Source organism: Castanea sativa, chromosome 3 (assembly GCF_040712315.1).
Source record: "Castanea sativa cultivar Marrone di Chiusa Pesio chromosome 3, ASM4071231v1".
Taxonomy (NCBI): domain Eukaryota; kingdom Viridiplantae; phylum Streptophyta; class Magnoliopsida; order Fagales; family Fagaceae; genus Castanea; species Castanea sativa.
This window is the reverse complement of record NC_134015.1, coordinates 58642349-58667095: the sequence shown is the minus strand read 5'-3', so window position 1 is coordinate 58667095 and position 24747 is coordinate 58642349. Positions and strand designations below refer to the sequence as shown.

Genomic DNA, 24747 nt, shown 5'->3' with positions numbered 1-24747 from the left:
TGGTGGATAAAAAGTGGTTGATTTATGTAAACTGATACACAACCACTCACAATTGGTCAGATCAGAGATGTTACAGAAGTTTTGGTCCAAAAAGTAGTTAAGTTATGTAAAAGTGATAAACAACTACTCACAATTGGTCAAATCAAAGTTGTGACAAAAGTTTTGTTATAGAAGAACACTTATGTGAGTTTTTGTTAATTGAAATGACTATTTAGAGCTGAGGTTGACATATTTATGTAGGATAACTATAAATATATTTCATAATAAATTTGAGGTTTAAACCCATATTTCCCTCCTCCATTATCCGCTTATCAATATATAAAATTAATCAATCAAGATTTCTATAAGACTAAATTTTAAGGTTTGTTGATTAGGTTGGACACATACTTTTGTCATTTTGTGATGATGGTTTGCCATTTTTGTAGTTATAGAATGGTGAAGAACACTATGGACTCAATGGTTCGAGCATTGACTAAGGGTTCGTTTGGATGCAGCTGAAACTGAAAACTGAAAAATACTGTAGCAAAATAATTTTTTAATGTGTAAATAGTACTGTGGGACCCACTTTTAATAACAAAAAATTGAAAAAGTACATGAACAGTGCGCACAGTGCGTGCACAGTATGCGCACAATGCGCGCACTACGGTTTTGTCCCCCGGCAGCCGAAACAAAAAAAAAAAAATTACTAAAATGCGTTTTGCGTCCAGACGTGGACACAAAACGCAGCTCCCAAACGCATTCTAAGCCGAATTCCCACCATGAAATATCCTCCACGGAACCATTCTTTACTCATTTGCCTTTTTTGTCTTCTTGAAATTTGCCTGTCGTTTGATTGTAAATATTTAGCGATTGAAACAAATCTACTTACTAAAGCATCTCAAACTACAACGAAAAAAAAAAGAAAGACATATTCAATAGAAAAAGAAACTAAAAAACCAAGCTATTATTAGGTCTTATTTTCAATCAACTTTACCACAACTAGTACTCTAGCAATTAAGCAACTTGCAATTTTAATAAATAGTTCTCCACTTTGCAGGATTATGGGTTAGCTGCTGAGTTTTCTCCAGAGGGGTTAAACTCTTCCCAAACTTCAATCCAAGTCACCATGGCATCTGCTAGCATGTTAAAGAACGGATCGAGCTTGCTAAGCTTATCCTTGACCAGCTTGGAGAGTTCAATGTAGCATTTTTGAGGAGTTGTGGATTCCTTAGAAAGAACAACAGATTGGAAGAATGGGATCAGCTCTTCTTGCCAAAAGAGACCATTGTACTCCTTTTTGAGGTTAGAAAATGGATTGCTGGCTTTGCTGTGCCATAAGTAGGGGAGACCAGTCTTGACTCCCAACCCCAAATGGTCACATACAACCTACAAGTGCATCAATATGATGAGTATATTAGTGAAGAAGTGAGCCTAAAGGTGGACACATTTGATTTTGAACAATATATTGAAAAGACAATTAGATTGAGCTAGGCGATATATTCACCCAATAAACCTAGTAATCATTTATAAGACTAGGATAATAATTTATACCATAATGAAGACAGACTTGATTATGAGAATTTTGCTTGTTAAGATGAAATATAGGAATTATCAGTATTACTTGATATCTAAACAAGGTCATGTATGTTATTTAGAAAGAGACTCGTGTAGTTTCAAACGCTAACAAAATTATGATGAATATAGATTTCCTACTAGATTGAAGAAATAACTTCAAAGGAAGACTTTTTCATGATCAAAACCCACTATCAAATCCTTATTTCTAGATAATTTTGTTATTTAAAGTTTAAAACTCTTCAATTACAAGACTTTTGATGAAATAATCAGCCTAAACTTACTAGATATTCAAGCAGAACCATGGCAAATAATGAACATGAAAAAAATGGGAGAATAATATGAATGACGACTAAAAAAAAGTACCTTGGAGCACCAGCCAGCCCACATATCATCATATCTTTGAATTGGCTGACCTTCACCAAAGAGTCCAAAGTACATTGCAGGTCCAATCAATTCACGATTGAATGCCAAATTCATACCACACATGGGGTACAGGGTTCCCTTGGGTATTGTCAACACAGCATCAACATACCTGGGAAAAAAACTAGTCAAGGCATACATAGCTAAACGAGCAAATGTTCATTGAAAACATTTTACAGCGAAACAAATAGAGCGATTAGACAGATGTATACATATACCTGGTACTTCTCTCCGTTGGCTTAACGAGCTGGGTAGGAGCATCATAGTCAGGGATGTTGAGCCAGAGGCCATGAGAAACAGCAGTAGGGACACCCTCGCGGAGACTGAAAGGGTATCCACGGACGAAGTCAGCACCCTCTCTGTATGGATCGTAAAGAGTGTTGAAGAAAAATGGAGCGGATGGAGTTAGAAGATTCTCTATGTGCTGTTGAAGCGCGTTGATGTCTTTCCCAGATGGGTCTTTGGCAACCTGCATATAAAATGTGAAATCTTACAACTACTCTGGATAATGCAAAGAAGCAGATGTGATTCATGATGAAAATAATAAAAGGTTTCTTGAGCATGAAAGGGGCATGTTGTAAAGATCTAGCTCATTATCAATTAGTTGAGACCTGGTTAATGGCTATAGGACATTAGGACTATCTCCATCCAAGAAGCAAATGAAAGTAGATTAAAGATTATCATAAATTTGTAAACCAATGATGAATTATGGAACTTGGAGGATTTCTAGTCCACTCTACATGTTATTAGCAAACTGCACCGATTCAAATTAAGGGGGAAAAAGGACGAATGAATATTTAAATTCTAGGTACATTTTTTAAGCACATAAAAAAAAAAAAAAGGAACTAGAATAATGGAGATCTAAGTCTGATATACCATTTGAGCGATTTGTCCGAGGCATAAAGAACGCTGAAAATGTCATGAAAGCATTTTCAATATGCCCCAGTTCCATTAAGTAGAACCAGCCATTATTTCCCAAAAAGACAAAAAAAAAAAAAAAAAAAAAATCATATACTGGAATTCTACTCAATTGCATATGAATAGAGGACCAAAAACAAGAAGCCATTATCTAAGGCAAATTCTTGACATGACAATGCCATATGCAAATATATATATTCTTTTTTTAAGAATATTGCTACTATGAACTGCAATTTATAATTAAAAGCTTTCAAAAATTTTCAAGAAAAAAAACAGTTGTGATATTATGAAATTCAAGTGACATCTTACACCTAGTGATATAAGGAACAAAGCCCTTTATAAAATTCATTACTATAAAAAAAAATCTATTGTCATCTTGTACCTATTCAAGTCATTTAAACTAAAGATTGAAATCGAAATTTTGTTTTAGAATTCCTTTCTTTATGTTAAAATCTAAAGATTAAATTGTAGAAATTGATGTAGAGAAGTGGAAGCAAGAGAGAAGAAAGTGATCATGAAGGTTATTTGATTCGGCCTGGTGGCCTACATCCATGAGATAAAACCTTTTAGGGCTACATCGTTACAACATCCTCAATTCTGTGTTACAAGAAATCCAATGTGAGGACATTTAGAGCTAAATACTAACCATAAAATAAAGTATGGTTAATGGACTAGTAGTATAAGTAATATCCTTGGTTTAAACATCAAGGTTGGGATTGGGTCTTGTCTATAATTGGGCTTAATACTTATAACAACCCAAATGAACCCCAAAGAAAAAACATAATTTTTAAATCACATACTGAATAAAATACCATGAACAAGGAATTTTTTTTAATAAAAAAAGTACCAAGTACAAAGTGCTTAATTGACACATCTTCATGCACAAAATGTTTAGGAGTCTGGAGGAAATTAAAAGAGTTCAAACTGCAGGGTTAGTACCATATTGTAACTATCTAAAAAAAAAAAATCTTCATGCTAAATTTAAAACCAACCTCAATTGTGTGTCTATGTCGGACAGGAATACACCTTGAACATGGTTGCATGCATGTCCCCAACGTATTTGGCCAAAAAATAATAAAAATTTTTCAAAAATTATTTTACTAACTTTAACTTCATTTCTTTGTTTAATATTTTTTTAATTGTTAAAATTGATAAGATTTGGTTATTAATAAATGATGGTCTTGTTAGTATTTGACGGGTTAGACTCTTTTTTTTTATAAAATTAATTATATTCTAAACATCATTTAATAGTCATAAATTCACTTTATTATCCATGAGTACTCTTAAATTAATACTCCATATGTTTAACAATATATGAAAAATAAATGCTGAACAATATATACAAAATATTAGACAAAAAAAAACAATACATAAAAAATAAAACATCTAATAATTATATATATATATATATATATATAGAGAGAGAGAGAGAGAGAGAGAGAGAGAGAGAGAGAGAGAGAGGTTCAAGTTACACATTTTCTTCACTATTAGATTTAAGTAGATTTAAGGGTAAAAAATATGAACCTATTAATATTGATTATCATATCATTTATTATTCCTTATTTTTTGACTTTCCATATCTATTTTTACTCCTAAATGTTTTTACATTATCTCTCTTCTCTCATCCTCCATTCCTCCTACTCAATATAGTCATCATGAAAAGACAAGATTGAGTTTATAGTTTGATTTATAAAGATTTGTGTTGGAGCATTATAGTTTGTTTCAACAATTGCACAAATGATACCATTATAAATATTTGTAGTTTGCATGAATGATACCATTATACAAAAAATCATTATGTTGGAGCATTATAAAGATTTGTTTCAACTATTGCACCAACAATTTGTTTTGTTTGTATAAGTCACAAAAGTCCAGGACTTTGAGTTCGCAAAAGAAGCTTTTGAATTGGTTTCAAGTCTTTGTATAACTTGGAGTAGAGGTGGTGTTTTCCTCTCTGAGGATGCAATGACGCTTAGTTTCTTAATGTAGATTTGTAGTGAACTAGTACTAAAACCTTTATCTAAGATTCTAAATTCTCTTCTTTTTTTTTTTTTTTTTTTTTTGATAACCGATTAGAACTAAATTCTTTTTTAAACTATTCCTAAGGGTCATGATATGGAAATTAAAAAAAAAAAAATTTTGAAATAGAGACAGATATATGAAAATAAAAAGTTTCACATATTATGGTTGAGATGAATGTAAGCACATTTTGGGAATAGAGATAGATATGGAAATTAAAAAAATAAGGGATAATAAATGATATGGTAATCAACATTAATGGGTTCATATTTTTTACCATTAAACCTACTTAAATCTAACAGTGTAGAAAGAGTGTAACTCTAAAGAGTTATATCAGGTGTAACTTGAATTCATCTCATATATATCACCGCCTTGTCATATTCTAATTTTTCAGAATCTATACGTGTGCCCATGTTCATGATTTCTAGGGAATATAATTTGCTCATATATCTCAATTTTGCTACCAAAAACACAATCACACAAAAGTCAGTTCAACAAACCACTTTCTCTTACTTATATCAAAGCATACATTTCAAAACTTTTCTCAGCCACCAAAAGAGAAACAAGGAGAGAAAGAGTGAAAAAAAAAAACTTACGAAGCAATCATCATCAATAGTGAAAATATACTTCTTCTTGGAGATAAGGAAGGCAAAGGAACGACAAGCTGAGTCCTTGTAAGAAATGCACGAAGCTCTTGGACCCAGAATCCGATTAACATCATTACGATTGTATAGCTCATAGTCAAAGCCTTTTGGGACCTCTATGGTCTTTGATGGGTCACCATCTTGCACTATGATCAGATGGTACTGCTCGAAGAATGGCCTCCAACTCTCTAAGAAATCTAGAGTCCTGATAGTGGGGATCACTATGTCTAGCTCGTCTTTCAAGAGGGGTGTGACTTTGGTCGAAGGCTCTGCCATTGGTAACAAACAAATAAAAAGGGAGAGTTGCAAAGGTTTTGAGAGAAAGACAGTTGGGTTGGATGAGGAAAGCAAGACTTTGTCTATGTGTATATATATATACTAGATGCTATTTTATTTATTCATTTATTTATTTTTTTGTTGGTAGTAGTGATTTGTATTTTTTTAGAAAGATAATTAAAGTATTTGAATTCAAATAGATAACATATATAGATAGGAATCTAACATTTGAATACACATTTGGAGTAATTATTTTCCATAAACAAAAGAGTAATATTATATACACAAACTATTTTACAACAATTTTACAAATGTTGTAAAATAGTTTGTGTCTGTAGCATTACTCTAAACAAAAATGGTAGAAGATGATGACTTGAGTTATTACTTCCTAATTAGACTTTGTCCTGACATGTTTGGAGTAATTATTTGCCATAAAAAAATTGGTAAGTGAGGATGACTTGAGTTATTACTTCTTTAATAAGACTTTACCATAATAATGGAGATAATTATGAGTGCAGGATATGCATTTATAATACTTTGATCCCACCTATGAACAATTATGGAAAACTTTCAAAGGTGTAATCTGGTTGGAATATGATCCTCTCTAATCAATATGTATTACTATTCCCAATAAATATATATAAATGTGCATTAAGTGTGAAGTTGAGGCTAATTTAGGTTTTTAGCCGTAAATTTAAGCAATAACACAATCTTGCAAATCGCACGATGCTGAAAAATCAGAAGAAAATTGCATTTTCTAAATCACGAAAATTTGCGAAATTAAAAACGCAATCCTGCATATATTGCCTAGCCAAATGTATCATCGAAATTGTGTTTCGCTAAACTGCCATTTTGAGCTCTCTAAACACCTAAACAACGGGCTCATAAGGTCTTCCGTTATACAATACCTTTTGTAATTTCTTACAAAATTTTAGTTTCCACTAATTTTTCCCAAAAATTGGGAGATTTTGTCTAAATTAATTTGGACATTTAAGTATGATTCTTATTTCTTAAACTGCTAATTAAAACTAATGACAACAACAAAAAATAAAAGAGAAATGTTATATCCATAATATTTTCATAACAATTTTGCTACAAATATTAAATGGTAGGTTGTTACTAGCTTAGTCTGGCTCATTAATTGACAAAAAAGTAATTTAAGTAGTGGATTTCAATTATAACCGTCACAGCTTATTACCTAGGATTTATTGTGCAAATGTTATGAATATAGTACTTCTCAAAATTTAAATAAAAAAAAAAATACTACACATCCACGGCTTAAAAGATTAATAAAAAAACACACTACACATTAATGATCGAACATGAAAAGCTTTTTTTGATAGTAACCTAAACGAAGGGTCTGTAACAATGGAAGGTATTAAGTATTTAGTATGACTATTTAGTAAATTCTAATATAAATATATAAAACTATTTGGTCCAATTGACGTTAATTAGTTGTAAAAGTTTTTTTTAAACCCTTAGATGTTGAGTTTTTTTTTTTAATAATAAAATATCCAGGTATTTAGTATTTTTTGAAACAATTAGTTCCAATTGACATTAGCTTTAAAAAGTTAAATATAAAAAAAATCAGTGATGTTAAAAAAAAAAATCTATATGATGTTAGTTTGTCTGTACATCAAAATGACATCGTTTTGGAGTATGAACCAACATAGTAACTCTATTTTTTATCCTTGGCAGCCTCCAAATTCTCTGGCTTGACTCTTCATCTCTTCAATTAAATGACAAATTAATTGTTTGTCGTTCTTTTTTGTCCATGATACCTCATTGCTTTCGGATTTTATCGCTTCAGCATCAAAGGCTTGCTGCTCCATTCTTTTTTTATTTATTATTTTTTCCCTTTTACTCTAATTTTAATAGAAAACCATCTTCTTCTTCTTTTTTTCGTTGAAGGCATAGAAAACCACCTTTTAATGTATGTTTATGATTATCCATGTAGATATACCCTTATCCCAAAGTATATTTGGTTCAGGTATTGATCACTATAAATTGTGGATTTTCTACTATTTGAGTTGCGGTATGATTAATTACACTTTCGGCTAAAAATGGGATGCTTACGGGTGATTCCTATTGTAAAAGCAGGTAGATAATTTTGAATTTTCTTTACATTACATGAAATAAACATCTCCATTAAAAATATTAGAAAGTATAGTTTTTTTTTTATAGAAAGTATAGTTAAGTTACAAGATTTTTGCCACTTTTTAATTAAATTAAATTCAAATAAAATTACTAAAAATATTTATCAATCTTTCAAAGAAAGTAAAGAATAAGTTTAGAAAAGTTAATCAATTTGACTTCTAAAACAAAGACTGCTTTTTTGGGGGAACCTAGAATGGGGGAGAAAAAAGAAAGAAAGATGGAGCAAGTATATAACATTGGAAGGGACAATGGCTTCAATTAGAGAGTCCAGTCGGTCTAGTACTAACAGGTAGGACTTTAATTTTGATCCTCTCTAATTTACATAAAGAAAATAGACATAATACAAAATGGCCTTAATTTTAAAGCTTTGAACTCAAAAATGGCAAAACAAAGGAACCTTTGATTCTCATTTGTACCATGCATAAGGAAGAAAAAACTTGTTCCATACATTCTTTGGATAAACTGTTCATCTTTATGTTCCTTCTAATATTTCATATATCCTTACTGTATAAAGTATAAACACTAGTGCTTTGATACCCTTACGTGCAGCCCATTTGGTACTTCAACTCTAGGAAATTTTATGATCTCTACTTCTCCAACTTCCTCCCATCTGTAACCAGGACAATTTCTTTAGCCAAAGTTTCACTTTTTCCAAAGAAAACAAAAAATGCAATAGGTTTAAGGTATCAGAATTAAATTAGTGTACTAATGCAACAAACCTGTATTTAGTAACAAAGTAGTGAAGGAATGTAGAAACTTTAACCAAGCCCAATTCCTTTCCAGGACACAGCCTGCCTCCAGCTCCAAATAAGAAGCAATAGCTGTGAGACTCCAAGCTCTTATCCTGTATTCCATTTCATTAATAATTACTTTTTAAGAATATAGAAATGAAATGTTTGGCTTAAGTAACTAACCATCCATCTCCAAGGATTGAATGTAAAAGGCTTTGGATAGAGGTGTGGATCATAATTGATATCCCTTGTGAAAACATATATTCTCCATCCTTTCGGAATTAAGAATCCTGAAAATCCAATAGAAATGTTATAAATTGGTTAGACAACATTTCCCACAATGATTTGAATGATACTAGGGACATAACATTCTTCACAATTTTTTTCACAATTATCGATATGATATGTTGTGATTAGAGCAACATTACTTTTATATGGATCAATCAATAACACTACTTTTATTTTATATATATGCACACATCATAACAAACCATGTCAACAATTAAGAAAACTAGTTGCAGACCTACGCGATGCATGAGAATATAAATATCATGTAATGAGGCATAATATATAAAAAGTAAAAATTACTTCAAGTATTGTCTTTTTTAAAAAAATGAATTCTACAAATATATATATATATATATATATATTTTATCTTTTTATCTCTACAAATATATCATTTTATTATTATAACTTTTGTTGTAGTGTATTATTATATTTGCCTAATATACAACTAAACTTTATAAGTTTCAAATTTATTATTCAAAATTTTCATCTCTTAAGAAATAAGGAAATTATCATAATAATAAAAAATTATCACAAAATTACAATGTTATCTTAGCCAAAATTAAAATGAAATTAAAAGAATAAAAAATGGACTTTATACTCAAAAAATTGGTAGGCATATTCAAATTCTTATTTTTTAAAAAAACTAAATATTAACCCAAACCAAAGTTTAATCAAAACTATAAAAGGGAAAGAGAAGAATTTTTTATGGGAAATTAAAAAACACACACACACACACAATACCAAAACACATATTAAAAAAGAAAAGAAAAAAGAACCATTAACCTTAATGAAAGTTATAAGAAATAACAAAAATCCACCGAGAGAGAGAGAGAGAGAGAGAGAGAGAGAGAGAGAGAGAGAGAGAGAGAGAGAGAGAGAGAGAGAGAGAGAGAGAGAGAGAGAGAGAGAGAGAGAGAGAGAGAGAGAGAGAGTACCCACAGTTTTGTGTGGGAAAAATACGAATTGAATTGGGAAAATGATATCAAATTTATGGAAAATAAAATGGGGAGACGCAAAGTCAAAACAAAAGAAAGGAGAAGAAAGTGTAACAGTAAAATAGAGAGTAGTGGGAAGATAAAGAGACAAAATGGAAGGGAAAATGTCGGAGGAAGTGTAATTATAAGTATGAACTAATAGAGAGAATAAGAGTTTTTTTTTTTTTTTTTTTTAAATAGAGGGAAGAAACGTTTAAATAGATAAAAGATAATATAAAAAATAAGTGAATGATGTGGCTGCTGATGTGGCTCAACAGGAGGGTAGCAACTATAAATGCTACGCTTAATCTTTTAAATATATATAGATATAGATAAACTTGAAAAATATTGTCAAAAAAAACTTCTTCTTTCAGTTTTACCGCTACACATTGCAAAGGCTTATAAATGAAGTTATAAGTTTGTTGAACATACCATTCAATTCCAAATCTTGTGTTGTCTTCCTCAGTACTCCATTAACAACAGTGGCCAACCTTGAGGTTTCAAGGATCACCTATATGAAGAAAATACGAAATATCTTTTTTATTAAACATTGAAAAAATTAAAAAAGACTTTTTTTTTTTAAATGGGGGTCCTTTTTTTTTTTGAATGAAAAGAAGCATTTATGTAAACTTGTTTGAAACCAATTTCAAGGAATTTTCTACCCATTATGTAGCAATTGATGAAATTATATATATATATATATATATATATATGTATATATGTATGTACAAAATCAAATGACTCATTAAATAAGTTCTGTGACCAACAATACACGTGGATACTCATTTTAATCGTCACATAGTGAGTTAAAAAAATTTTCTTCTAAACTAGTTTGGAAGAAAACTCTGATTAAATTTCAATTTTACTTACGGCACGAGTGAAACTCATAGACTTGTAGTCATTCCAGTCAATTGGCTCCTCCGGTTTTTTTCTTTCTCGTATTGCTAAATGTTCTTCCTGATTGAGATTCAGCCAAAAAGAGTTATGAACATTTTCATGATTAAAAAAAAAGTTATAAACCATAGCTGATTAGTAAAACTCTCACTCTAAGTTCTTGAAGAGCTTTAGGGTGATCATGTAAAAACTTGATGGCCATCATGCTAGTAACGGAGACAGTTTCATAACCGGAATACAGTATTGCAAATATTTGATCAAATATCTGCTCTTCGGATAGATGATATCTGGACTTCTCATTTCCTATAAGCTCGGCAAACATGTCATCATGAGTTTTCCCAGAAGCACTTCTCTTTTCCATAATTTGTTTCAAAAGTATATGGATCTTCTTCCTTGCCTGTAAAGGAATAATCTCAATTTCACAATGGTCAAAATGTTCCTAAAATATCCATTAATAAAAATATGACATGTGTCCCATCATATGTAATTCACATGACTTACGGGTATTATCTTCCTATTGGTGATCAGATTCTGAGACTCCAAACTTGTTTAGAGTCAAATTTTGTGTGTTCCAATATCAATATATATAGATATATATATACACACACATGTACATGAAATAGAAATATTATGTGACATGATGCATCTTCAATTACATACCTGTAAACCCTCGTAGTAATTTGTGCCTGGAATGTTGATAGGCAAAGAAAGTGATGCTGTTGCTACCTTATCAAACTCCGCTTTAAAAGCCTTACAAATTAAATCATATTCAGCTTTTATAATCTGCCTGAAGGCTGCGTAAAAAGCCATCTGCATAAATAAATAAAAAATTGAAAAGTGTGAATTGCTGCCATCATTTTTTATTTTTTTGGAAAAAAAAAATACATTTTAAATCCTAGACGTTTGGCATATATCAATTTTTTATCATATAGTTTCAATTCAAATGTAACAAATTAAATACAAGGTTCGGAAATAAACATATTAAACCTCAGCCATATTAAACTTCAAACATGTCTTCATTCCAGTTAAAATGGGTTAGTGTTTAAAATTTAAATTGTTATTTTTTGAAATTTCACAATTTAATTTGTTACCCTTTAAACAATAGGGTTTAATTTATTACATTCCTAAACTATGAGGTTTAATATATATATACTTCTGCCTAATTTTCTTGTAGCCAACAACAATGGAAGGGGTTTGGGCCACTATGGTGAAAACATGTGTTTCTACTTTCTAGAGATGTATTGTGATTATATACCTCAATGGCTTTTTCCTGAATGTCAATAGTTTTGCCATCCCAGTTGTTGATAAAATTTCTCATGAACTTATCAATTTCTGGAAGAAGTTGATCTCGAATTGCTTCAGGACCAATAAGTGTTAGCAATGCCCCCCTAATGAATTTGTGAGCAGAACCATGCACAGCAGCAATATTGGTCTTCCCCATTACATCCAGCATGGACTTTGGGTATCCAGGAACAAGTCCTTTTCCTTCATTCATAAGGACATATCTGTTGAGCTCTTGATTCAGAGAGATAATTGTAGGACAACCCAATAAGTGGGTCTTGAATACACTTCCAAACCTGTCAACACAAAAATCACAATATGTATTTTCATTTTTGTCAAATCGTTATCAACATAAATCTAATTGATATTACCCTTTTTGATGTGTTTTCATTTTTATTTTTTTATTATTACCTTAGAATTTGATGTGAAAGTCATTTTCATGTTCGGAGTTTGGACTTTTGATTTAACCAATTATACCCGAGAACATTGTGCTTGTGACAAATTAGACCTTTTGTTAGTATTTTCCTTTAAAGATAAATGGATTAATCACGTGACGTGCACATGATTTCTACCAGGGCCGGCCCAACAAAATTTGGGGCTTAAGGCGAAAATTTTATATGGAGCCTTTTTATATGTAAACATTAATTAAATAAATTTATATAATACTAATTAAATTAAGAATAATTTGATGCATATGCAGATTTTGATGAATAATACTAATTAAACTAAGGTTAATTTCATACAGACGATTAAATATCATAGTTTAACCATAAATTTAAATAAAAAGAACTAAAAAAATTATTTTTTTTTTTTAAAGAAACTTACTTTAACTTAAATATATGACTATGCATAGTTAAGTACAATTATAATATAAATTTTAATTTTATATATTCTTTTTAAGAGAAAGAGATAGATAGATATTATTTGGTGTGTGGCTTTGTAGGAGATTAGTTTACAAAACTAAGATCTCAAACTATCAGAGGAGATTAGTCATCATTGATGATCTATCACATTTGCAGCATTTTCTTTGAAACATTTTAGGGTTTTAATTGGTTTAAATTTCTATTGGTCTCCTATTTTGGAAGCCTTGTTAGAAATGAAAAAAAAAATACTAAAAATACTACAAAATGTTCACAATATAATGTGATAACGACTATAATTGATGAATTTCAATAATTTAATTTATTTGTGTTTGAATTACTTTTTTATGTGATTGGTGATATGTTAGTTAAACTTAAACCTATAATAAAATTTGTGATATCTTTAACACCACTCTTTAAAAAAGAAGTACCAATTATTTAAAAAATGTTATATTTTTATAAATTTTGGGGCCTTTACAAAAGGGGATGGGGATTTTTTTTTAGTAGGGAATTTTTTTTTTGGTTGTGGGGCCTTAGGCCTAGACCTTGGGCCGGCCCTGATTTCTACCACTTCATTAATAATTTGTAATTATTATTATTGTTATTATTATTACAATCTTTTAAGTAAAGCCTCAGTAAAGTTAGTTATTACATCATTTACATGTAATATACAACTACAACATGCATTCGAAAAGTGACAAAAAAATAGCCAAAGTGACATGTTTAACACACAAATTATCTTATGAAATGGCTTCGTGAAGCCACTCTTTTATAGCATGCACACATCAATGAGAAGATGAGAGTTGCTTCATAATTAAGATGCCTCCTTTCCAAACACACTATCATAAGTCATTTGTGTGTGTATTTAATTAAATTTGAGACAATTAGATAAATAAGAAATTAATTTTGAGGGAGAGAGAGAGAGAGAGAGAGAGAGAGAGAGATTTAGGTCAACTTTTAGTTTTGGGGACTAAGTATTAATTTTTTAAGATTCAAACTTGAAAAACATATATATATATATATATATATATATATATATATATATATATATACACACACATATATACTATTTAATATATATATATATGTATTAAAAAATTTTTTTGTCCTTGACAATGAATTAAGGTCCATTCCTTTTGATATGGAGAAGATCTTAATTAATTTACTATATGCATTGTCGTGGGATTTTTCATTCACTAATAAATCTATGAAAGATGGGGTGACATTCCACTCGTAATTAATAATATTTATAATAAAATTTAAAATAATAATAACAAAAAGAAATCCATCATGAAAAGCTCACTTTGCTTTTTTTTTCTTCATGAAATCCGGTCCATATTTGAGAAAATCTACAGTCTCACCGAAAATTGGCCACCCCATTGTTCCTGGTGGCAAGCCTTTCCTTCTATATTTTAAGTCACTCCATTTCAGCAGAGCAAAGCTAATACCGAAGGCCAAAATTAGCCCCCAAAACACCAAGACTGTCATTTGAATATTTGATGTTATGGTACCAAACTGAAAAGATTTGAGCTAAGCTATTGAGATTGCAACAGTGAATTAGCAAGGAAAAAACAAAGTGTTTGTTCAGAGAGAAAAGGAGAGAAAATAGAGAAAGAAAATTCAGAGAGAGAACGCAGGAAGAAGAAACTTTTGGAATAAAATCCGTGCTTAAACTCTGATTACAATGAATGTCATATATACATACAGTCCACAAGATCATTAACTACCTAACTAATTTCCCTTAAAATCCGAAACTGGTCCGTAAAGATTGGGAACTAAAATAACTGAAAATAATTGTCCAAAGCCAATAATAGTTCTGTAAAGTTGAATTTATTCAATCATGTGTTAGCTTTATTCTGTGTCAAAATTGCTTGTAATTTAGCAATTAGATACCCTATATTTAGGTGGGAATTATGTAAGGGTTGTGTGTGAGAGAGTGTGAAAAAATCTCAAGATGTGTGCACTCAAAGGAGGCTCGCAATTGGATCTCGCCAAAGTGGCACGTGTGGGTCACGACAGCTGGAGCACTACAAGACAAAAAGTACAGTCTAGTTTGACAGTTAACTCATGACTCAGACTCGCGACTAGTTCCAATCGCGAGGTCAAGTCGCCAGAATGCCCTTTTTGGATGAAAAATATCTTTTGACATTTCTCATGTACCCTACTATAAATACCTTTATACCCACAAAATATAGAGAGCTTCTAGAGAGAATTTTGAGAGAGAAACCCTAGAGAAAACCAAGATTGACTCATCCACAATCTTAGACATTTGATTCTCCAAATTCCTCTACTCTCACCCTCTCCATTGATATATCCTTAAGAGGTTCATTTGCCAAATCTTTATCTTACCATACCCATAACAGTGAGGAGGTATTTTGGTGCTTGGGAGGCAGTTCAGAGAGGACCAATTCATTTGGTTGATGCAATGGGCTTATTGCAGGATTCAGTAACCTAGAGAAGACAAGGTTCGACGTAACCCTGTTGAAGCAAGAAGCTTAGAGGGTTTAAGTGCATTGGGTAGATTAGGCTTAGAGGGTTTATTGCTATTCATGTATCTCAACTTCATTCTCTAATGGATTATTTAACCACTTGGAAGGTGGCGGAGAGGTTTTTCGCCGAATACTTCGGTTTCCTCTTCCATAACACATCATTGTGTTATCTTTGTGTTAATTTGCATCTCTCTTCCCTTACTCTTTACCTTTTAATTACTGATATGTTTGTGATTAATTTTGGTTTAGAGTGTTTTATCAATTTGAATTTAGCTTATATTCATCATTCTGCACATATATTGTTTGTCTATAAGCTTGTATTGATAATTTTGTATTTGGGGTCTAAACGTTCATTGGTATTTTATACACTATTTGAACTTTAAATCTAACCAAAGCGACGTCGTTTCCTTCTTAATTATAAGACTCAACTCACTTAAATAGAATGACATCGTTTTAGAGAAATCACTTGCAAGCCGTTGGATGAAACTAACCGTTAGTCATCTGTAACAAACACCGTTGGATGAAAACTAACCGTTTGAATTGCTCTGGCTTGTGTGAATTACTGGCTTGCTCTTAACACAAACAATCAGGATTTACTTCTTCAATGGTGTGTATTTTGTGGTCTCTGAACAACTCATTCTATGTGAAAATTAAAGGAAAGTATTGCAGTTTAAATAGGCCAAGCCATGCGCCTATTTTTATTATTATTTTTTTTTTTTTCGCGTATGAGCTATACTTGGCATTCATGTATTCAACTTAAAGAAACTTTTCTAAAGTCTAAACTTAGATGATGCAAAAGTAATTGTGTAAAAAAATTAACCTCCAAGCCTTATCCTTAGCAACAACATCACATACAATAATTGCATACTTTTTTTTTCCTCATATTTGGTAATATAAAGATATTATATTCCGAACGAAATCCTCATATATCACTTCATCTTTTTTTTAAAAAAATATAGAAAATATCACTTCATCTTAACTAGTACAACCAATATTTTTTGTACCAATGTTGAACCAATATATGTAGGAACCCTTAGTTTTGTATTAGTTAAAATATCAAGTGCTACCAACCAATATCAAGTGCATGCACTAGCTAAATGATGATTATAATTTTTTTTTAAAATTAATAATGCCATTAAATATTTTAATATTTTGTTTGACAGGACGTTATATAAGCCTATTATATTTATAATGAGGAGTTATAGTCTTACAGCAACAATAAAAACAAAATTTTAGTCCCAAAATTATGAGGCCGACTATAAATTCTTAATAGATATTAGTTAGTGTAGATCATATATTTTCTTTCCTTAATTCTAGTCTATTTGAAGTTATACTTTATATTACTTCTTTAATATACATTCTTTTTTATTATTTCCACTAACAAGAATAAACATATAACACAACATTTTTTTTAGAAGAATATATATAAAACAGAACCTTATAATACATATATAACAAATATTTTGTTCCAATATGTAAACGGGAATGGTTACCAAAACAAGTTTAAAAATTTGCAAAAGGTTCATTTTTTTTGGGAGAGAAATTTGCTAACACCATTGATAGAATTCTTATTCCTCCTCTACCATCTTTGGAGTATTAGACCTTAGTCCAAGCAACACATGCCACCAACCACAATGGTAAAAGGAAGGTTGGTTCCATTGGTAGAATCTAGCATTGGCAACATCAAATCTTCCTTATATGCATGGTAGAACAAACTGAAAATTTTATGTGGATAATTTCAACAAAATAACCTCTTCTTCACTGTAATTCATTTCTTTACGTGAATATTGGTAACATAATGCAATTTTGGGTCTTCCAATTCAAGTATGTCGTGCGAACATATTTATTTTTGGGACTGCAACGAGTGCTAGATGATATATAACATGTATATAGGTTATTCTGTTCTGCTTTTACAATTTCACAGTGATACCAACTTATAATTAGAGGTTAGTTTTCAATGTATGTAACGTGCCACATTGCACTGAGCAGCTAATGAATTTCAGCTTCTAAAGTCTTGACCTTGATACACGTTTATTCTGATTGTATCATGTTCTTCATTTTTCTCAACTGAAACACGTTTGTTCGAAATGATTACTGGTAAAATGTTAAAACAGCCGCTTTTGTTGAGGTAAGATCCTCAAAGCTCAAATAAATCATGTCACTTAATCTCAAAAACAATGGAAGGAACAACAATGGCTTCCCTTAGAGAGTCCAGTCGGTCTAGTAATTTTGATCCTCTCTAATTTGCATAATTAAAATAGAAATGGCCTAAATTTTGAAGCTTTGAGGTCAAAAATAGCAAAACATAGATAAAAATTGATTCTCATTAGTACCATGTATAAGGAAGAAAAAACTTATTCCATACATTTTTTGGATAAACTGCTCACCTTTATGTTCCTTCTAATATTTCATATATCCATACTCTATAAACAATTAAACATTAGTGCTTTGATACCCTTACGTGCAGCCCATTTGGTACTTCAACTCTCGGAAATTTTAAGATTTCTACTTCCTCAACTTCCTCCCATCTGTAACCAGGATAATTACTTTAGCAAAAGTTCACATTTTTTAAAGAAAAAAAATAATGCCATTAGGTTTAAGGTAAACAAATTAGTGGGCTAATTATGCAACAAACCTGTATTTAGTAACAAAATAGTGAAGGAATGTTGCCACTTTAACCATGCCCAATTCCTTTCCAGGACACAGTCTGCCTCCAGCTCCAAATAAGAAGCAATAGCTGTGAGACTCCAAGCTCTTATCCTGTATTCCATTTCATTAATAATTACTTTTTAAGGATATAGAAATGAAAAATAGAAAAGGCTTTTAGTTTTATAAGATGTTTGGCTTAAGTAACTAACCAGCCATCTCCAAGGATTGAATGTATAAGGCTCTGGATAGAGGACTGGATCATAGTTGAGCTCCCTTGTGAAAACATATATTCTCCATCCTTTTGGAATGAGAAATCCTGGAAAGTGAAAACCCGTAGAAATGTAACAAATTGACCAAACAACACTTCCCATTATGATTTGAGTGATACTAGGGACAACATTCTTCACAATTATGGTATGTTATGATTGAAACAACATTACTTTCACATGAATCAAGCAATAACACTATTTTAATGATGCACCAATCCTAACAGATAATATCAACCATTATAAAAATAACCGTGAATAATATTGTCCCTAAATTCATTCTTTTGGTTTTACGGCTGCACATGCATGTTGTTTCGCCATGTGGCCAAACCTTCACTGCAAAGGCCAATAAATGAAGTAATAAGTTTGTTGAACATACCATTCAATTCCACATCTTGTGTTGTCTTCCTCAGTAATCCATTAACAATAGTGGCCAACCTTGAGGTTTCAAGGATCACCTATACCAAGAGAATTAAGAAATATCTTCTTTTTTTTTTTGGTAAAACATTTAGATAAACAATGCTTTTTTAGGAATATAAATATATATATATATATATATATATATATATATATATATATATATATATATATATTCCTATTTGAATAAAAAAAAGAAGCATGTAACACGGTTTGGAAACTAATTTAGAGGAATTTTCAATATATTATGTGACGATTGATAATACTATTCATTTGTATTAAATAAAATGACTTATTAAATAAGGTATGTGACTAAAAGTAAATGTGGATAATTAATTTAATCGTCTCATAACAAGTTGAAGAAATTTTCTTCCAAACCTATTTGGAGGAAAACCTTAATTAAATTCCAATTCTACTTACAGCACGGGTGAAACTCATAGACTTGTAGTCATTCCAGTCAATTGGTTCGTCTGGTTTTTTTCTTTCTCGTATAGCTAAATGTTCTTCCTGATCGAGTTAAGCCAAAAAGAATTATGAACATTATCATAATGAAAAAAAAGTTATAAAACATAGATGATTAGCAAAACTCTCACTCTAAGATCTTGAAGAGCTTTGGGGTGATCATGTAGATACTTGACGGCCATCATGGTAGTAATGGAGACAGTTTCATAACCTGAATACAATATTGTAAATATTTGATCAAACATCTGCTCCTCGGTTAGACGATATCTTGACTTCTCATTTCCTATAAGCTCGGCAAACATGTCATTATGAGTTTTCCTTGAAGCTTTTCTCTCTTCCATAACTTGTCTCAAAATTTTATGGATATTTTTCCTTGCCTGTAAAGGAATAATCTCAATTTTACATTGGTCAAAGACTCAAAATGTTCCTACATATGTACGTGAAATATAAATATTTTACATTCTTCAATTACATACCTGTAAACCCTGATAGTAATTTGTGCCTGGAATGTTGATAGGCAATGAAAGTGCTGCTGTTGCTACCTTATCAAACTCCCTTTCAAAAGCCTCATAAATCAAATCACATTCAGCGCTTATAATCTGTCTGAAGGCTACATAAAAGGCCATCTGCATAGAAAAACATGACAAGTATGAATTGTGCCATCATTTTAATTTGTTGGAAAAAACATTTTTTAAAGCCTATTCGTCTAGGGTAAATCAAGTTATATAATATATTTATATAGTTTCAGAAGTAACAAATTAAATCCAATGTGTGGAAAGATAACAAATTAAACCTCTACCCATATTAAACTCTTAACACATGGTCATTCCAGTTAAATGACTTGGAAGTTTAAATTATTATTTTTTGAAATTTCAGAATTTAATTTGTTACCTTTCAAATTATAGGATTTTATTTATTGCACTCCTAAACTATAAGATTTTAAAGATAATTCTCCCTCACTTTTTAGTGTTGAATGTCATTCACTTAAAACTTTTCAAAGGAGGTTTGATACTTCATACTTGGTTGAAATAGGCCAACAGCAACAACAATGGAAGGGGTTTGGACCATTGTAGTGAAAAACTTTTGTTTGTAGAGATTGTGATTATATACCTCAATGGCTTTTTCCTGAATGTCAATGGTTTTGCCATCCCAGTTGTTGGTTAACATTCTTATGAACTTATCAATATCTGTAAAAAGTTGATCTTTAATTGCTGCAGTACCAACAAGAGATAGCAATGACCCCCTAATGAATTTGTGAGCAGGACCATGCACAGCAGCAATATTGGTCTTCCCCATTACATCTAGCATGGACTGTGGGTATCCAGGAACAAGTCCTTTTCCTTCATTCATAAGGATGTATCTGTTGAGCTCTTGATCCGTAGAGATAACTGTAGGACAACCCAAAATGTGGGACTTGAATACACTTCCATACCTGTCCAAAAAAAAAAAAAAAAAAGGATGTGACAAAATGTTTTTTTTTTTTTTTCATTTTTCTTAAATCTTTATCAACATAAATCTAATTACCTTTTATTTTTATTTTTCGTTAAAGGTTAATGGATTAATCAGGTGAAATATGTGACGTGCACATGATTTCTACCTCATCATTAATAATTGGGAATTATTATTAGGTGCTCATAACTAAATTAAATCTGTTGGATTTTGAGGGGAAAGTGCTAAAAGAATGTTTAGTTTATTACAAAACTAAAGTTCAAAGGGAATCTATTTATTTTTATAATACAATAGTTGCAGTTGGGGAGTGGATTGGAATCTCAGATGTCTTTATTGGAAATACTAAAAACTGCTAGTTCAATTACAAGACTTTTGAATTATCTACATTTAAAAAAAAAAATTGGACAAAAAAAAAATCAAGTTTTGTGTTGGTTTTCCTATAATCTATAATTAAAAATAATACATCCAAACTCACAAAAAAATTAATAATAAATAAATAAATAACAAAGAAAATACTTAAAATATCTTTTAACTAAAGCCGAACACCCGAACTCAAAATTTTCAAAATTTTAATTTTGGATCTCAATCAATAATTAGTTTAATTGACAAACTTAACACAAAATTATCATATGAAATGACTTCATGAAGCCACTCTTTCATAACATATGAGACCCATATCTTTATGAGAAAATAAAAGTTGCTCCATAAGATGTCTCATCTCCAAACAAATCATCGTAAGTTATTTATGTGATATATAGTCATTGAGATTTGAGAATTAAATAAATAAGCAATTAATTGAGAGAGTATTAATTTTTTAGATTCAAACTTGAAAATCTTATATGTTTATATATATATATATATATATATATATATATATATATATATATATATATATATATTTTATTTTTTAAAAAAAATCAAAGGGGACCATGCCCCCCTTATAGTTTCAATTTAATTTTGTCCTTGACCATGAATTAAGGTCCATATCTTTTGAAACAGTGTGGATCTTAATATACTATGTACGTGCATTGTCGTGGGATTTTCCTTGCACTAATAATTTTTTTTTTTTTTGAGGAACACTAATAAATTAATCTATTTACATAAGATATGGCGTAATATTCCACTCGTAATTAATAATAATAAATTTAGAATAATGATAACAAAAAAAAAATCCATCATAAAAAGCTTACTTTGCACTTTGTTTCTTCATGAAATCCGGTCCATATTTGAGAAAATCTAGAGTCTCGCCAAAAAGTGGCCACCCCATTGTTCCTCGTGGCAAGCCTTTCCTTCTATATTTTATGTCACTCCATTTCAGCAGAGCAAAGCTGATACAGAAGGCCAAAATGAGCCCCCAAAACACCAAGACTGTCATTTGATGGTACGGTATCAACAATAATCAGGATTTACTTCTTCAATGGTGTGTGTGTTTTGGTCTCTGAACAACCAATACAATGTGAGAGAGAAAAAGAAAATATAGTAGGTTAAATAGGTCAAGCCATGCACCTTTTCTTCGTGTATGAGCTATGGTACTCGACATTCATGCATCCAACTCTAAGCAAACTTTTCTAAAAAACACTTAATATTAATTATGTAACCAAATTAACCTCTAAGCCTTATCTTTTTCAAGAATGTTATATACAATAATTGCATATTTTCCCCCCTCATATTTGGTAATAGAAAAAGATTATATTTCGAACCAAGTCTTTAAATACTGCTTTTTCATGAATAGTACGACCAGTAATTTTCGTACCATTGTCAAAACTTATATGTAGGAACCCTACATATTGAGTTGGTTAAAATACCAAATAGTATAAATAATGATTAGCGTTTTTTCAAAATTAATAATGCTATTAAATTTTAATTTCTAATATTTGGTTTTGAATGGATATTATATTAGCCTGTTATACTTATATATTTATAATGAGGAGTTATAGTTTTACAACAATAACAAAATTTAGTCTCAAAATTTTGAGGCCGGCTATAAATTCTTAATAAATTTATTAGGCTCATTAGTTAGGGTTAGTCACACACACTACATATATGTTGGGTATGTTTTAAAATTTAAGCCATTGATAATTTGTTGTAAAGCCCCAAGCCCATGCTCTAGAATTTTCCTTGGCTGGAGTGGGAATTTTTGGCAGCAAACAAAACCCTCAATCTTCTCATATTTCTTTATAAAATAGTTAGCTGCACCTTCCCATGTTTTTGCATAAAATACATAGCAGCTTGTGACATCAATAGGAAAGAAAATTCCTTTGTTTTGCCTTTCCCTTTTCACTCTAATCATCTTTAGCTACTTCCTTTTAGAGCTCTTAGACTATCAAAATTCTACATATATGATATTAGTTAAAAACAATAAAACATATATTACTTTTGATACTCTAGCTACTTTGTTTTTGCTGAAAAATTTTTCTTGGGCATTTGTGACGAGTTTGAATTTCTGTTTGTGAGTGTACATTAACAGAGATGCCGTTGTATCCTGGAGAGCGACTGCCTGAGCCATTTGCACAGACGGATTCATTCCAATGGGGGCGAAATCGCTTCTTAAGGATAGCAGATTTAATTTCATGCCTTGGCTATAAATTTTACTTAATCCTTAATTTTATATGTACTTGTCTATTTTGCTTATAAGTTAATTTGAACGTATCTTGTTTTATTGATATTGCTTTGTAACTTTGTTAATCAAATTGGACAATTTTCCAAACTACACTTCCAACAAAATATATATATATATATATATATATATATATATATATATATATATATATATGTAAGTGTACAATTGCACCTAGACCCAAAGACAATCACGGGCTCAGGCCCAATGAGCCTTAAACAATAAAATTTGTAGAGCGTGGGCTTGAAACCTAGGTTAAAAGTACTGGGAGCTTAATAACAGGCTTTTATAAACAAATACAGGTAAATAACAAATGATCGTTGCAAATGGATCTTCTCGGACTTGAGCCGAGGACTACTTCTTTATTATTTTTCTTTCTTCCTTACAGATTACAATTTCTTAATTAATTTCTTAGTTTTCGATCCCCCTTCTCCTTGGCCTTTACCCCCCTTTTATACTTCTTTCCCTGATACTTTTTGAATAGTGACTAGAAGTTTCCACCTCACTGTTCAGGGGTCACCTCCCCATTAATGCGGCCAGGTAGGTAGGTGCAGAGCCTTTAATGCGGAGGTGGCAGCCTTTACTCTTGATATTTTCTTTAATACTGGTGCATCTAGAAGATTCAGGATGTCCCCTTTTAACCATTAGTCTTTCCAGAGTTGTGCCTTGACCTTTATAATGAAATCTTGAGTTCTCTTGGATCTGTCCGAGGTGAAACTCTCCCTCGGCTGTATCCTCGGACCCTCGGCGCATGGGCCAACTCATAGAGTTTAACCCTGGAGCAGGTCGGCCCTTCATGTTACAGAACAAAGGCCCATATGCCCACTTGGGTCCTTTTACTCCCCACAATATATAAAATACATTTGTACCAAATATTTTGTTCCGATATGCAAATGGGAATAGTTACCAAAACAATTAGAAAAATTTGCTAATACCTTTTTTTTTTTTTTCTTTTATAGAGAAATTTCTAACACCATTGATAGAATTGTTCTTCTTCCTCTATCATCTTTGGAGTTTTAGACCTTAGTAGAAGCAACACACGCCACCAACCACATTGGTAAAAGGAAAGTTGGTATTATTGGTAGAATTGAATGTATAGCATGGGCAACATCAAAACTTCCATATATGGTAGAACAAACTGAATATTTTAATTATGTGGATAACTCCAACACTTTGTCCTCTCCTTCACTGTAATCCATTTCTTTACGTGAATATTGGTAACATAATGCAATTTTGGGTCTTCCAACATAGAACATGTTGACATTTTTTTTTTCCTCTGAATTTGGACATGCTGACATAGGTTCAATTAAGTGTGGTGGATGTTTAAAAATATAAGACTATCCAATAGCTGAGAGTCTTGTAGTTTATCTAACATCTCCTAA

At 31.1% G+C, this 24747-nt stretch overlaps 3 protein-coding genes across 3 annotated transcripts; all 3 read right to left on the bottom strand.

Annotated features, from left to right (window-relative positions):
* Positions 1-1038: 1038 nt before the first annotated feature.
* LOC142629250 (putative UDP-arabinopyranose mutase 2) lies at positions 1039-5831 on the bottom strand. The gene is made up of 4 exons (XM_075803207.1): positions 5508-5831; positions 2193-2443; positions 1918-2086; positions 1039-1365 (listed from the first exon to the last, which is right to left on the bottom strand). Exons 1-4 carry the CDS (start codon positions 5829-5831, stop codon positions 1039-1041), a joined length of 1071 nt encoding a protein of 356 aa, XP_075659322.1.
* Positions 5832-8510: 2679 nt separating this feature from the next.
* LOC142629249 (cytochrome P450 85A1-like) lies at positions 8511-14504 on the bottom strand. Its single transcript, XM_075803206.1, has 9 exons — positions 14320-14504; positions 12131-12452; positions 11536-11685; positions 11027-11272; positions 10852-10938; positions 10414-10492; positions 8903-9009; positions 8708-8832; positions 8511-8598 (listed from the first exon to the last, which is right to left on the bottom strand). The coding sequence occupies exons 1-9, from the start codon at positions 14502-14504 to the stop codon at positions 8511-8513; spliced, it is 1389 nt and encodes a 462-aa protein (XP_075659321.1).
* Positions 14505-17945: 3441 nt separating this feature from the next.
* Positions 17946-22123, bottom strand: LOC142629248 (cytochrome P450 85A1-like). Its single transcript, XM_075803204.1, has 9 exons — positions 21939-22123; positions 20410-20731; positions 19776-19925; positions 19431-19676; positions 19258-19344; positions 18800-18878; positions 18364-18470; positions 18141-18265; positions 17946-18033 (listed from the first exon to the last, which is right to left on the bottom strand). Exons 1-9 carry the CDS (start codon positions 22121-22123, stop codon positions 17946-17948), a joined length of 1389 nt encoding a protein of 462 aa, XP_075659319.1.
* Between the last annotated feature and the right edge of the window lie 2624 nt (positions 22124-24747).

What these genes read in the sequence shown, in the direction of transcription:
- LOC142629250 (XM_075803207.1), bottom strand. Translation starts at nt 5,831, where the DNA reads ATGGCAGAGCCTTCGACCAAAGTCACACCCCTCTTGAAAGACGAGCTA. An exon ending in CTATTGATGATGATTGCTTC is followed by an intron (nt 2,444 to 5,507) that starts GTAAGTTTTTTT and finishes TTTTATATGCAG; the next exon opens with GTTGCCAAAGACCCATCTGG. An exon ending in GGGCTGGCTGGTGCTCCAAG is followed by an intron (nt 1,366 to 1,917) that starts GTACTTTTTTTT and finishes ATGCACTTGTAG; the next exon opens with GTTGTATGTGACCATTTGGG.
- LOC142629249 (XM_075803206.1), bottom strand. Translation starts at nt 14,504, where the DNA reads ATGACAGTCTTGGTGTTTTGGGGGCTAATTTTGGCCTTCGGTATTAGC. An exon ending in ATGAAGAAAAAAAAAGCAAA is followed by an intron (nt 12,453 to 14,319) that starts GTGAGCTTTTCA and finishes TTGTGTTGACAG; the next exon opens with GTTTGGAAGTGTATTCAAGA. An exon ending in ACAAGATTTGGAATTGAATG is followed by an intron (nt 9,010 to 10,413) that starts GTATGTTCAACA and finishes TTGGATTTTCAG; the next exon opens with GATTCTTAATTCCGAAAGGA.
- LOC142629248 (XM_075803204.1), bottom strand. Translation starts at nt 22,123, where the DNA reads ATGACAGTCTTGGTGTTTTGGGGGCTCATTTTGGCCTTCTGTATCAGC. An exon ending in CTATGAGTTTCACCCGTGCT is followed by an intron (nt 18,879 to 19,257) that starts GTAAGTAGAATT and finishes CTCTTGGTATAG; the next exon opens with GTGATCCTTGAAACCTCAAG. An exon ending in TCAATCCTTGGAGATGGCTG is followed by an intron (nt 18,266 to 18,363) that starts GTTAGTTACTTA and finishes AATGGAATACAG; the next exon opens with GATAAGAGCTTGGAGTCTCA.